This window comes from Oryx dammah, unplaced genomic scaffold (genome assembly GCF_014754425.2).
Source record: "Oryx dammah isolate SB20612 unplaced genomic scaffold, SCBI_Odam_1.1 HiC_scaffold_26, whole genome shotgun sequence".
NCBI classification, from domain to species: domain Eukaryota; kingdom Metazoa; phylum Chordata; class Mammalia; order Artiodactyla; family Bovidae; genus Oryx; species Oryx dammah.
The window spans coordinates 59,450,072-59,463,731 of NW_024070210.1; the positions used below are offsets into that span (position 1 = coordinate 59,450,072).

Here is a 13,660-nt window from a genome sequence, read left to right on the forward strand (position 1 = left end):
ATATTTTAAAAATCATATAATCCTGAATCACTATATACAGTGATTTTATCTGCTTTTTCAACTGATTGTTTTTTATTAAAAAATATAGATGATAATACAGTAAGGGCTCAACAACAAAAGCATTACAAATAAAAGTGAAATCCTCTGGGTAATTCTCTCCAATCCCGTTCCTCTTCTTTCTCCCAAAGGATAATTGCTATCTTATATTTGGCATCTACTGCTATGTGTGTCTTTATAATTTATATACATACAACCATTCATAACACGTAGCATTATTTTACACATTTTAAGTCTGTTTCTACCTGTGTGTCATTCTGTAACTTGTTTTTTTACTTAAGTCATTTCTGCCATTTGTTCAGGTTGCTGAGTATCGCTCCAGTCTGGTTATTTTAACTGCTGTATTGTATTCCATTGTATGAATACTCCACAGTTTATCCATTCTCTTGATGATGAGCATTTAGGTTGTTTGGGATTTTTCACTCTTGCAAATTTTGCCTGACTGAACGTTCTTAGAAATGCTAAATGATCTAGTATGTATATCTTCAATGTTATGAGATATTGTGAAATTTTTTGAAAAGTGGTTATATCTATTTTTACTTGTACATCAGTGATGGGGAGTTCTCTTTTTTCAACATTTTTATCCATTTGGTGTTAAACTTCTTTTATAGTGATAGCAATAAAGTGGGATTTCATTGTGGTTTAATGTTCTTTTCTCTGAGTAAGAGTTAAAATATTCTTTCATGTCCATAGCTATTCAGTTCTGTTTCTCTGTAAATTATCTCCTTGTATGTTTGTTCACTTATCTTTTAAACTAGTTATCTTTTTCTTATTAAGCTTTTGGAGGCCTTTAAATAATTTTGATACTGATCCCTTGTAGATTAAGTGCATGGATTTTTGGTTCCACAGGAAAGTTCAACCTTCTGAACTTGTAGGGAGTGTATGGACCAAAGAAGATAAAGAAATAAATTCTCCAAATTTATTAAAAATGATTCGCCACACCACAAATCTCACCCTCTGGTTTGAAAAGTAAGTTTTTACTTACTTTGTATTATTACTTCTTAATATAACATTAAGTCACATATAAGCAAACATTCTGGCTGAAAATGTATATCTTTTCTGTATGAAACAAGGCACTTGCTTCTTGCTTTCTAAGCCATGGTTTTTTTTTGTTGTTGTTGTTAGATGCATTGTGGAGGCAGAAAATTTTGAGGAACGGGTGGCAATACTGAGTAGAATTATAGAAATTCTGCAAGTTTTTCAAGATTTGAATAATTTCAATGGTGTATTGGAGATCGTCAGTGCAGTAAATTCAGTATCAGTCTATAGACTAGATCATACCTTTGAGGTAAGTTTTAAGCTTAAATAGTTTATCTTTTGAGAGGAGATAAAATTAATGTAAAGGAGATTCCTTCTACTACCAATCTTTTTTGAGTAAATCCTTTACAAATAATCTATCTTACTCCTGAAGCACAGTATCTCAATATTAGAAAATACATCAATATATGCTAGTAAGGCTAGAATTCATCAAAGAATATGTGTTCTGTGACTGTTTAATGTGCTTACCTAAATGCTTCCCTAATGATTCCGATGGTAAGTATTCTGCCTGCAACACAGGAGACCCAGGGATTGAACCCAGGGAAGATCTCCTGGAGAAGGCAATGGCTACCCATTCCTGTATTCTTACCTGGACAGTTCCACAGACACAGGCACCTAGTGGGCTATAGCGCATGGGGTCACAACCAGTTGGACTCAACTGAGCGACTGACACGTTCACTTTCAGATGTATAAAGTTCCAAATGTATTTTTCAGTAGTACATTGACTGACAGTTTCAAATAAATGACTAAATATATTTTATAAATATAAACATACAAATTACTTTAATTACCTGTAGTATATAGTCAAGTAACATGGAGAGAATGCTTTCTAAAACTTAAATGTTTTTTTAAATTATAAAAAATAATTGTGTAAACACGGTATATGTTTTCATGTTTATCATTAAAAATTTGGAAGATATAGAAAGTATAGAAAATTTAGAGACTCAGCCATGTAAGTATATTTGCCTTTAAGAATGTGAACTTTTATAGTGTTACTGGAAAGTAATCTGACAACATTTAATCTGATGTTAAAATACACATACTTTTGGACACAGAATAAAAGGCTCAGGACTATAAAATTAAGGTACAAATTAAGATCTAGTTTCTGCAGCATTAATTGTACTAACAGTAGCAGAAAGCTAGATCCAACCTGTATGTCCATCAATAGGAGAATGATTATGTTATCCTATCCCTATCATGTGGAGTATTGGTTGGCTAGGGGAAAAAAGTGACTAGAATCTATGTGTATGTCTTAAAAGAATAGTGTGACATTCAGGGGAAAAGCCATTTCAAAAATCTTTAGAAAAATTAATATAATATGATTTCATTTTGATAGAACAGAACAAACTCGAAACATGTAAGTGGACTTGCACAAGCATTGAGAAGAGTGTGGAAGGATATGTACTCTTCACTTAGCATTCATTCTTACAGTGGGTTGTGATTAGAGGGGAGTATAGGGTTAAACTGCTTTCATTTGTGTGTTTTTCTATTTGAGTGTTTGCATGTTATTGATTTGTCTGGACATATTATATATTAAAGATGTTAGTAGTCAAATATTGCCAAATATTAATCTAAGAGACTAATAACTTCAGTTCTCATTTTGTAAACTCTAAAGAAATATATTCATTTTGAGAGGTTAAGCCTTAGTTTCTTAAAATATTAAATGTTCAACAATATTTCTTACTTCCCTGGCGGCTCAGAGGTTAAAGCGTCTGCCTCCAATGCGGGAGACCTGGGTTCGATCCCTGGGTCGGGAAGATCCCCTGGAGAAGGAAATGGCAACCCACTCCAGTATTCTTGCCTGGAGAATCCCATGGACGGAGGAGCCTGGTAGACTACAGTCCATGGGGTCGCAAAGAGTCGGACACGACTGAGCGACTTCACCTTAACAATATTTCTTAAAATAGGTATATGGTATAAGGAATAAAAATACCAAAAAAAGCCTGTTTACCTGGCATCCAGTTTAAAAACCTTTCCCAGTTCCATCTCCTTTGTCCCTTCAGAGCCAACTACTGTGCTAAATCTTGTGCTTATCATTCTTTTGCTTTTTTCTATAGTTTTACTATTTGTAGCGCTAAACAACGTTGTTCTGTTTTTCCTCTTTCTCAATTATATGTGAATATAATTCTTCCAAGACTTTTTTCACTCAGTATTATTTTCCTAAAATTCATCCATATTGTTTCTTATAATTATAGGCCATTCTTTTTTATAGTTGTGTCGTATTATAGAAATAGATTCAAGGGATTAGATCTGATAGACAGAGTGCCTGAAGAACTATGGACGGAGGTTCACACACTGTACAGGAGGTGACAATCAGAACCATCCCCAAGAGAAAGAAATGCAGAAAAGCAAAATGGTTATCTGAGGAGGGCTTACAAATAGCTGAGAAAAGAAGAGAATCGAAAGACAAAGGAGAAAAGGAAAGATATATCCATTTGAATGCAGAGTTCCAAAGAATAGCAAGGAGAGATAAGAACCCTTGCTAAGTGATCAATGCAAAAAGAAATAGAGGAAAAACAATAGAACGGGAAAAACTAGAGATCTCATCAAGAAAATTATAGAAATAACTTTACTAAAATTTATTTATTTGCTTATTTATTTATTAGTTAATGGTCATTCATATTGTTTCTAGTTTGATGCTGTTATTGTCATAAACATTTTCTACCTGTGTCCTGGTGCATACATATACAAATTTCTCTCACATACCTAGAAGTAGAATTATTGGATGATAGAATAGATAATGTCCAGTTGTTTTCTCAAATTACTGTACCAGTTTATACTCCCACTGGAAACATACGAACTCTGGTTGTTCCACATTCTCACTGACACTTGATATTGTCAGTTCTTTTAATTTTTCCAGTCTTGTGGTTTGGGTTTATAATTTCTTGATTTCTATTGAGTTTGAACCTCTTTTAAGATGTTTATTGGCTCTTTGTATTGTGGAAATTTTTTTACTTTTCTTGCTTGAGTTTTTCTCATGAATTTGTATGAGTTCTCTCATATACTATATTTTAATCCTTTGTCAGTTATATTTGTTTTAAATACCTTTTTTCCAGATCAAAGCTTCTGTTTTCACCATTTTTATTATGTCTTTTGGTGAACAAAAATTATTAATGTCACATTTATTTTTTCCTTTGTAATTTGTGGTTGTTGGTGTCTTGTATAATAGATCCTCCTCTGTTATCTTAATGTTTTATCTGTCTCATTAAGTCCTTAATCTAGCTGGAAACTAAGTTTTGAGTATGGAGTCTAATTTCATTTTGTGTTCCATTTGGCTAGCCAGATGACCCCACACGTTTATTAAAAGTGCATTCTTTCCTCATTGATCTCTAGGTGCCAGCTATGTCATGGATTGAGTATCCATTAATGTGTGGCCCTGTTCTGGCTCCTCTGTTCTATTCCTTTAATGTATTCCATTATTCCTGTGCTAGTGCTGCATGTTTAAATTGTCAGAATTTTATACTGGTTCTTGATACACTATAGTAGGCCAAGTCCCCACCAAGCTTCCTTTTTCAAGAGTGATTTACTCTTTTTGTTTAGTTCCCAAGCAGGGATTGAACCTGGACTCCAGCAGTGAAAGCACTGAGTGCTAACCACTGGACTGTCAGGGAATTCCCAAGAGTGACTTATTCTTGACCCTTTGCTATTATGTAATTGTAGAATCATCTGAAAGGTTGCGATTTTGATAAGAATTGTATAGGTTCTATAAATCAATTATGAAGAACTGACATTTTTACAATAATGAATCCTCCCAACTACGAACATAGTGTATCTCTCCATTTATTTATTTAATAAAGTTTTATGGTTTTATTGATGAAGACCTCACAACTGTTTTGTTAGATTTATATTAGAATATTTTAAATTTTGTTTTCTTTATTGATGATATCTAAAAATGCAGTTGATTTTTGCCTATTGGTTCTATATCCAGCAATATTGCTAAATTCTTTCATTAACATTCTATATGTAGATTTATTACATTTCTTTACATAATCGTTTCCTCTGTGAATACTGGCAATTTTTCTTCTCAGTAGCTAGTCTTTTATTTATTTATTTATTTTTCTTGTCCATTCTAGTTAGAACTTCTGTAGAGTACTGAATAAAAGTTACAGTGCAGTCACCTTTGCTTTTCCTTAAGTTAAAGGAAATGAGTTGAGTGGTTTTTCATCAAGTATGTTTGCTGTCAATTTGTGTGTGTGTGTGTGTGTGTGTGTATGTATCAGGTTAAAAATAAAATAACTGACTTTTAATTATAAAATGTAATAATGAAATATAAAATAAATGACTGCTTACTTGGTTTAATAAAATAAATGACTGCTTACTTGGTTTAATAAATTTTTGTTCAATTCTTGTCTCCCTCCCCTGGCCTCCTCTTTACCAAAATCTTATTACCCTTAGTCCCAAAAGACTTTCCAGTAGAAAAATACTTGAATGCCATGGGATTATATTTTTCTCCCCTAGCTATAACTTGAAACTCCAGCTAATCAGCATTATAACTAGTAATGTCTTAAGGAAGATTATTTTATTGTTTAATCCTCTAATTTATATTAGAAAAAAACTAAGTTTTAAAGTTCTATATTTATAGATAAGTTATTTCCAGCAAGTAGAGATAAGAATACTACTGATCTCTTAATTTAAAAGCTTTTTTTTTCAAACATTTGTACAATATTAAAATTGAAAGCTCTGCACCTAAAAAATATGACTGAGTTGTTTTTTTTAAAAAAAAAACAAATTATACTCCATTTATATATTTTAAAGGCATTGCAGGAAAGAAAAAGGAAAATTTTGGATGAAGCTGTGGAATTAAGTCAAGATCATTTTAAAAAATATCTAGTGAAACTTAAGTCAATCAATCCACCCTGTGTGCCTTTTTTTGGTAAGTTACAAAATATCGATTTATATTTTGAGGGAGAGTTTGTTATATAGCAAAAAGAGACCAGCCTTTAGAAGCAGATAGTCCTGATTTTATATCTGAGCACATCTACTTTTATTAGCTGTCTATATTGATAAATAAAACCTAAACTCTATATGTAGACTCTTATCTATAAAACTTGTAATTCTGCTGATTATCTCATAGAGTTGTAAGGAGTCCTGTGGACTCTCTTCTATAAGACCAGTAGTTTCATTCATGAGGGCTCCAACCTCATATAAGTTTAGCACCTCTCAAAGTCCTCACCACCTCATTCTGTCACATTGGCATCAGGATTTCACCATAATGAATTTTGAACATTCGACCATTCAAATTATAGCACACACCAAAAAATGTCTCCAGACATTCCCAGATACCTGTCCTCTGGGGGACAGAATTGTCCCCAGTTGAGAGCCACTGATGTAAATGAATCTAATTATGTGTGAAAGAGAAACTGAAAACTTTCTTCCGGTCCAAAACTGAAGAATAATTCTTTTGTGTCTAAATTACAGGCTTTGGGAAAGCAGAATTAGTTTACAAATCTGTAGTCTTATTAACCAGAATTGGCTTAAAATTAATTTGTTGGTCAGTAATCACTTAAGATCATTGGTATTAAATATTTTATCAATAATCATTTAAGATCATTGCCGTTAAATATTTATAAGTAAATATTAAAATGGTTAGAGTAGATTTAACACATAATTTAGACTGTGAATGAATCCTCCCTTTTATTTTAGGCTATTAGACTAAGAAATGGCAAATTAAGCCCAAACCCTAATTTTCTTTCAACTTTAAATTATTTCCATCCATGTAAAAAATTCTTCATGTAGAGTTGATTATTAAATATATCAGAGATTTCACTAGTAAGACCTGCTGTATTATAGGATGTCTTTCAACTTTACTAGATCAATTGTTTTCCCAAATGGTTAAGTAACCAATTTTAAAACTTTTCTTCAAATACTTTTTTTACTAGGAATATATTTAACAAATATACTGAAGACTGAAGAAGGGAATAATGATTTTTTAAAAAAGAAAGGGAAAGATTTAATCAATTTCAGTAAGAGGAGGAAAGTAGCTGAAATTACTGGAGAAATTCAGCAGTATCAAAATCAACCTTACTGTTTACGGATAGAACCAGAAATGAGGGTAAATATTTTTTTTGCTTATCTTTAAAAGAGAACATGTTAAGTCCTCTGCCCTCTCTAAGAAATTCCATAGCCATACATTATGATCTTTATTTTGCTATGAAAATAATATGCATTAATGAATCAGTAGATAGAAGTGGTGAATATTAGATATTCACCACTAACAATCTGCTGTTAATAACATTACTAGGCACTTTGTCTTGACAGTTATTGCTTCTTTGTGCCACAGGTTTAAGTAACACTTTCAAAAAAATGAATGACAAAATGGAATGAAAGATGCTTTCTGATGTCCACGCAGTTAAAAGAAAATCCACTACCAGTACTATCATTAATTAATAGACATTTTAGATATTTTACATGTGCCAGTATAACATTAAGTAATTAATACCTTTATAAGAACACTGCATTTAAGTAGGGGAAGGGGTTGGGAGAGTGATATGTATATATGCATAGCAAAAAAATGATTTTTAAAAAAGTATTTTATCACTTGATACTCTGTTTTGAGCAATAGTTCATAATATTGATACTGTGGTACTATAAGGTGTGAATATCTTCTAAATTAGAATAAATACTATGGTATTATGTCTATAGTAAGTAGATATTATTGCGTTATGTTTATTTGAAATTCAGAACATATGATAAGAGAATAGGTTTACCTTTCACATTAAAAATTGTGCTACACTTTCAGATATAGTCTGCAGGTTGAGCATATTGAGTGAAAATGGTCACCATCATTCCCATCCTCCTAAATTGTAAGATGGTAACTATTCTTTGTTCCAAGTTCAAAACAAAGAACCCTAAAGTCCTAAGAAAAATTGACTTGAAGTGTACACCATTATGAAAATATGAACAGATACTTGCTTTAAAGAAAATGGTCATTTGTTCCATCCCCTTCTCTCAGCATTTAGCCAACCCTCTGTGATTTGGTGCTCCATAGGGGTAAAGAGATGTTCTTGACGGAATTCCCTGGAGATCCAGTGCCAAGGGCCCAGGTTCAATCCCCGTTCAGGGAACTAAGATCCCACAAGCTGTGTGATGGAGCCAAAAGAAAAAAGAAATGTTCTTGAAGCCCAAATTAGAATTCATACTGTATTTCGTCACAGAAATAATGTTGCATTTTAGTTGGGTCTAATTAAAATAGTGCTTTTAGCATTCGTATCTCAATAATTCCTGATAGGTTTCTGCATATGATCTAGACATCCCGCCATCATTTAAAGCATTCTTTTACGGGTAAGGAGCAGAGAATGCTTTTTTTACGATTGACTCAAAGTAAGCTTAAAATAAAGATAAAGTAGCCATTCACTTTCAAAGCATAGTTAACCAAACTAAATAGTATTTAAAAGTAGAGTAACAAATGAGAAAATCACAATTATAACTTTATAAAAGTCTTTAAATTACTGTTGGTCCATATGATTTAATTTAGCTGACCTGAATATAAGAATAAATTATTTCAGTATTGTTAAAGTAGTAATGCAATTTTCTTGAAATTGGCAGAAAAAAAACGGAAGAAGTTTATACTAGAAATTCTAAAGCTCATTTTGCCTGCTGGTAAAGCTAAAACTCAGAACTTATATTTACATATGTTTCTAAGCCGCTTCAAAATTAAACTAAATACAATCATTTGCTTATAAGGAAGTCATCAGAAATGCACAGAAAAATTTATGCATGAGGAGTTGATAATAACGGTAATTATAATAGCAAAAAATTAGAAACCACCTATGTACGTTACTACCTATATGGAAATTGGTGAAATAAATTCTGGAACATTTCATCTGATGAAGTACAATATAGCTAACATTTGTATTATTTAAAGTAAACCATACAGAAAAAAAATTAATATTTTCAAAAGGCTAAAAATACCTATGTTGTGACCCCAATTTTGCAGGCAAAAAATTATAATAATGTATATGTGCATATGTTCACACACATAGTTAAAACACTGGAAGACTATCCCAACAGTAAAACATGGACAGTGCAATCTCTCATTGTGAGATTACTGTTTTTCTTTTTGCACTTTGTTAAATCATCTAAACTTTCTACTTAAAAACCTATGTTTAAGTTTAGGAAATACTTTTTCATTAAAGACAGAAAAGTTATTTTGTTAGATGTGAGCACAGATATGTTAAAATATATTATTGTCCTTGAAATTATTTTTGAATAGACTTTAATCCAATTTATCTCTACTTTTTTCCTTATCATCAAAGTTTTATTGTGGATTATAACTATAATTCTGTTTTAAACACTTTTGACTTATTACTGATGATCATTTTGTTGTGTAATCAGTAGGAATGTTAACTGAGGGATACCAAGCTATTAAGATGATAATAAGTGAAAGTCTGGTCATCTTCTTAATAGAACTTTAAGACTGGAGTATAAAACTTCCATAAAAACTTTATAATTTTATCCCAAAATAGAGAGATTGGAATCAGCAATCCTTGAGGACTTTTCAGACATTAGGATCTATTAATTTGTTGATATTTTTTTTGATATTAAAGCGATGAAGTAAACATTTTAATAAAATCTAAAATATGTACTTATGGATATTTAATTCCAGAGATTCTTTGAAAACCTTAACCCCATGGGATGTGCTTCTGAAAAAGAGTTTACAGATTATTTGTTCAACAAGTCACTAGAAATTGAACCCCGAAACTGCAAACAGCCACCTCGATTTGTAAGTCCATTACAATTTTGGAAAATTTTGTTTTTTAAAACAATAGTGTCTTTAATGTTCAGCAGACTGTTTCCATTAAAATCATACTTTGCTTGAATGCCTGTTTTGCAGTATTAAACTATTTCTAAAATTATATATCCTGTAGGGGGAAAGTTAGCAGTTAGATAAAACCTGATGTATCCTCTCTCTTAAACCACTTACTTACCCATCCATTTCTGATCCTTCCTAGCATAAGGGGGAAAGCTATGAGAAAGTGAGAACCTAATGACAGGTAGGTAATAAATAGGACAGGGAATGAAGAGACTTGGGAAAGAGTAAGGAGATACATCGTGGTTCTTCTGACTTAACCATGATTTCTGCCATAAGAGCACCACTGTCCTCAGTTACCACTGGAACCCACCTCACTTGCTAAAATTTGCTACTATTTATTCCTGGGGTTTACAGTGACACAGAAGTAGCAGGAAACCAATTATAAGTAGCTGAAAGTGAAACAAGATGTGGAAGGAAGTAAAAAGCATTTGTAATACATGAACTTCGGGCCAGAAAGTTTCATGTTACCTCATCTCCACAACAGTTGTATGATATTGACCGTGGTCTCATTTTACAGACATAAAGGCTGAGGCTCAAAGGAGATAAATAACCTTTTCAACGCTGCATAGCTAGATATGGGCACACTTGAGGTTTTAATTCAGATTATCTGAATCTGAGTTCATATTTTTCATTAAGTTACCACTGTGGGAATTTTTTAAAGTGGAGGATGAAGGTGAGAGACAATGATAGCAATTTTCCCCAAAGACTCTTAGAGTATCATTGCAGAGGTTAGTCATTTATTATTTTGTGGAGTTGGGGAGAGGATGTCTCTTTTTACTATAGCAACTAGAGATGGTGATGAACAGGGAGGCCTGGCGTGCTGTGATTCATGGGGTCGCAAAGAGTCGGACATGACTGAGTGACTGAACTGAACTGAATTATATCTACAGTAAATATTTATAAAATCGATATCAATAATTTGAAGAAATTTAGATTCAAGTGTCTTGGGAGCAAACAGTTGTTTTCACATGAATTTTGCAGTATTTTATTTCTGAATTATGAAAAGAGGTTTACTTATACATTATTCAAGTCCACCTTAAAATTAAGCCAATCAAATCTCAAAGTATTCTGCTGGAATGTTACAGACTGTCCTTGCAGGTTTGGATTTATTGTACTCTTTCAACTGTATACTACTAATATGCTAAGCCATAATACTTTACATAATGTACTTTATTTAATAAATAAAGTACACACAAGTTAGTAATGATAATTACATTTGCTTTTCCTAGCCTAGGAAATCAGCTTTCTCCTTAAAATCTCCTGGAATAAGGCCTAATACAGGCCGACATGGCTCTACCTCAGGTACTTTGCGAGGTCACCCAACACCATTAGAAAGAGAACCGTGTAAAATAAGCTTTAGTCGGATTGCTGAAACGGAGCTTGAATCAACAGTGTCAGCACCAACCTCTCCAAATACACCATCTACCCCACCAGTATCTGCTTCTTCAGACCTTAGTGTGTTTTTAGATGTGGATCTCAACAGTTCCTGTGGTATGTATTTGATGTAAATTGTTTGGCAAAAAAGGGAATCTTGTGTTTTAGTTAATTCTCATCATTTTAGTTAGGAAACTGTAGAATCCTTTACAGACTATATTAGTGTGAAAAATGACATCTATATGTGAAAATAGTGATTGTAACACAGGGGAGGAAAGCAGTATTTGTGCATTGCTTCTGCATATTGTGTTGATGGGAATGATTATAGTAATTATAAGGCTGTGATGATTGAAGCAACCACCATATTTGATGGTTCCTGTAAAATTAGAGGGACAATGGTTTGATGATTATGCATTGAAAATTTTGTATGAACTTAATGGCTTAATTTCTCGACCTAAGAGATTCATTGCAGTCTGCAGGCTTCCCTGGTGGCTCAGAGGTTAAAGCGTCTGCCTGCAATGCGGGAGACCTGGGTTCGATCCCTGGGTGGGGAAGAGCCCCTGGAAAAGGAAATGGCAACCCATTCCAGTACTCTTACCAGGAGAATCCCGTGGACGGAGGAGCCTGGTGGGCTACAGTCCACAGGGTCGCAAAGAGTCGGACATGACTAAGCAACTTCACTTTCACTTTCTGCATGTTATTTTCTAGTTTATTCATTCAACAAAGATTTATTCAGGACCTTTTGAGCCCCAATACTACTCTAAAGGGAGCAATAGCCAATGAAAAAGAAAACAAAGCAGATAAGTTCTGTGAAGGAAATTTAAAGAGACTGATAGAGAGGGAACTATTTATGCTAAGAAAGGAAAAAAATTCCAAGTACAAAGAATACCATATTCATTCTTTAAAAACTAACATGGCAAAAGATGATGATAAAGTTCTGAACTCTGTGCATGTTATTATGTATGCTACATTATGCAAACATATCTTTAAAATAAAATCATACATATTACCTTCCTTTTCAAATTGATTTTTCTCCTTCTAATAGGAAGCAACAGCATCTTTGCTCCAGTCCTCTTGCCTCATTCAAGTAAGTAAAAATTTAACTTCATTCTAATGAAATGATTATAAAGATAATAATTGCATTGATGAACTTTGTATGTGAATATTTTGAATTTTAGCAACATTTAAAGATTTTACTAAATGAAATTCTTACAAATGGATGGAATTATTTTTTTACAATTGGGTACTATTTACACTTTACTACAGTTTATTTTCATCATTTTACTGTATATGTTTTAGGGACTGCATGGTGCTGAACAAATTACTTAGCATCTCCAATTTATTAAGGGTCAAATGAGATAACTATATAGAGCTCCTAGCACATTGCTTGGCACAGAAGAAACAGTGATTTCATATCGGTTGTCTTTCCTATTCCCTGCTATTGCCAATTCATTTTTCTACAGGAATAATATTAAATGTTTATCAGGTTCCTAGGCTAGCCTTGATGACTTATTTCTTCTCATGCACTTATTTAGTTAAAGTAGCATTTTAAGTAAAATACTATTCTGTCATCCTTAATTATATCATAGTATGACATAAATACTGTCACCTACCTTTCTGTGGTCGTTTGTTTAAAACAGAATAACCCAAAGGGACACAGCAGCTTCAGGAATAATTCTCCCAATCTAGAGGACTTCTGCTTCTATGATAGTAAAATGTAGATCATATAGATAGTAACAAGAGAATCCCTGTCTTGTGAGAAAAGTAAGTTTATTCTTTTAAATATTTAATTCTGTACTTTAATTTCACAGTTTTTGTCAAGGTTATATATGCATAGTGTCAAAAGGCAAATAGTGCTTAAAACACTTAGGGTGAAATTAACAACAGTATTCTCCCTCATGACTCCCCACCCCTTGTTTTGCAGTGATTCTTCTACCTTTCTAAGTAATGTTTTATATTTTCTCTCTTTTGAACCATTACTTTTACACAGTGTTTAAAAGACAAGGTAAATGAGGATTTCCCTCTTTACCTAATAAACTTCCTGCATTTGGGGAAAATATTATTCACTGCTAAGTCAAGGAGTATATACTGTGATTATGCTTCCTTTCTTGTATGCTGTTTCCTGAAGTTAATAATTGCTTCGTTAATGTTTAGGATTTTTGTTTTTTTGTTTTTCAAACGTCTATTGCTAAGTCTTCCCACACCCTTTAACACCACAGTTTTCCTTAAAGTCAGACCATTTCGGGAAATTACCAAGGTGTTTTTGGTTTTGAGGGTTTTCATGTATGCTTTTTCACGGGAAACTTCCTTACTTATGATCTTTTGTCCTCCTGCTCCATTTGGGACTAGTTGCTGTCTCGGCCTCTGACTTAGCTGAAA

General features: G+C 32.8%; 1 protein-coding gene across 1 annotated transcript in view; it reads left to right on the forward strand.

Moving 5' to 3' along the window:
- SOS2 (SOS Ras/Rho guanine nucleotide exchange factor 2) overlaps positions 1-13,660 on the forward strand; it is a 100,120-nt gene that overhangs the window by 76,553 nt on the left and 9,907 nt on the right. The window contains exons 15-21 of the mRNA XM_040226783.1: positions 907-1,026; positions 1,183-1,345; positions 5,851-5,968; positions 6,975-7,147; positions 9,701-9,817; positions 11,137-11,398; positions 12,327-12,368. Of these exons, the coding sequence (XP_040082717.1) occupies positions 907-1,026; positions 1,183-1,345; positions 5,851-5,968; positions 6,975-7,147; positions 9,701-9,817; positions 11,137-11,398; positions 12,327-12,368 (995 nt within the window). The remainder of the gene's footprint in view (positions 1-906; positions 1,027-1,182; positions 1,346-5,850; positions 5,969-6,974; positions 7,148-9,700; positions 9,818-11,136; positions 11,399-12,326; positions 12,369-13,660) is intronic.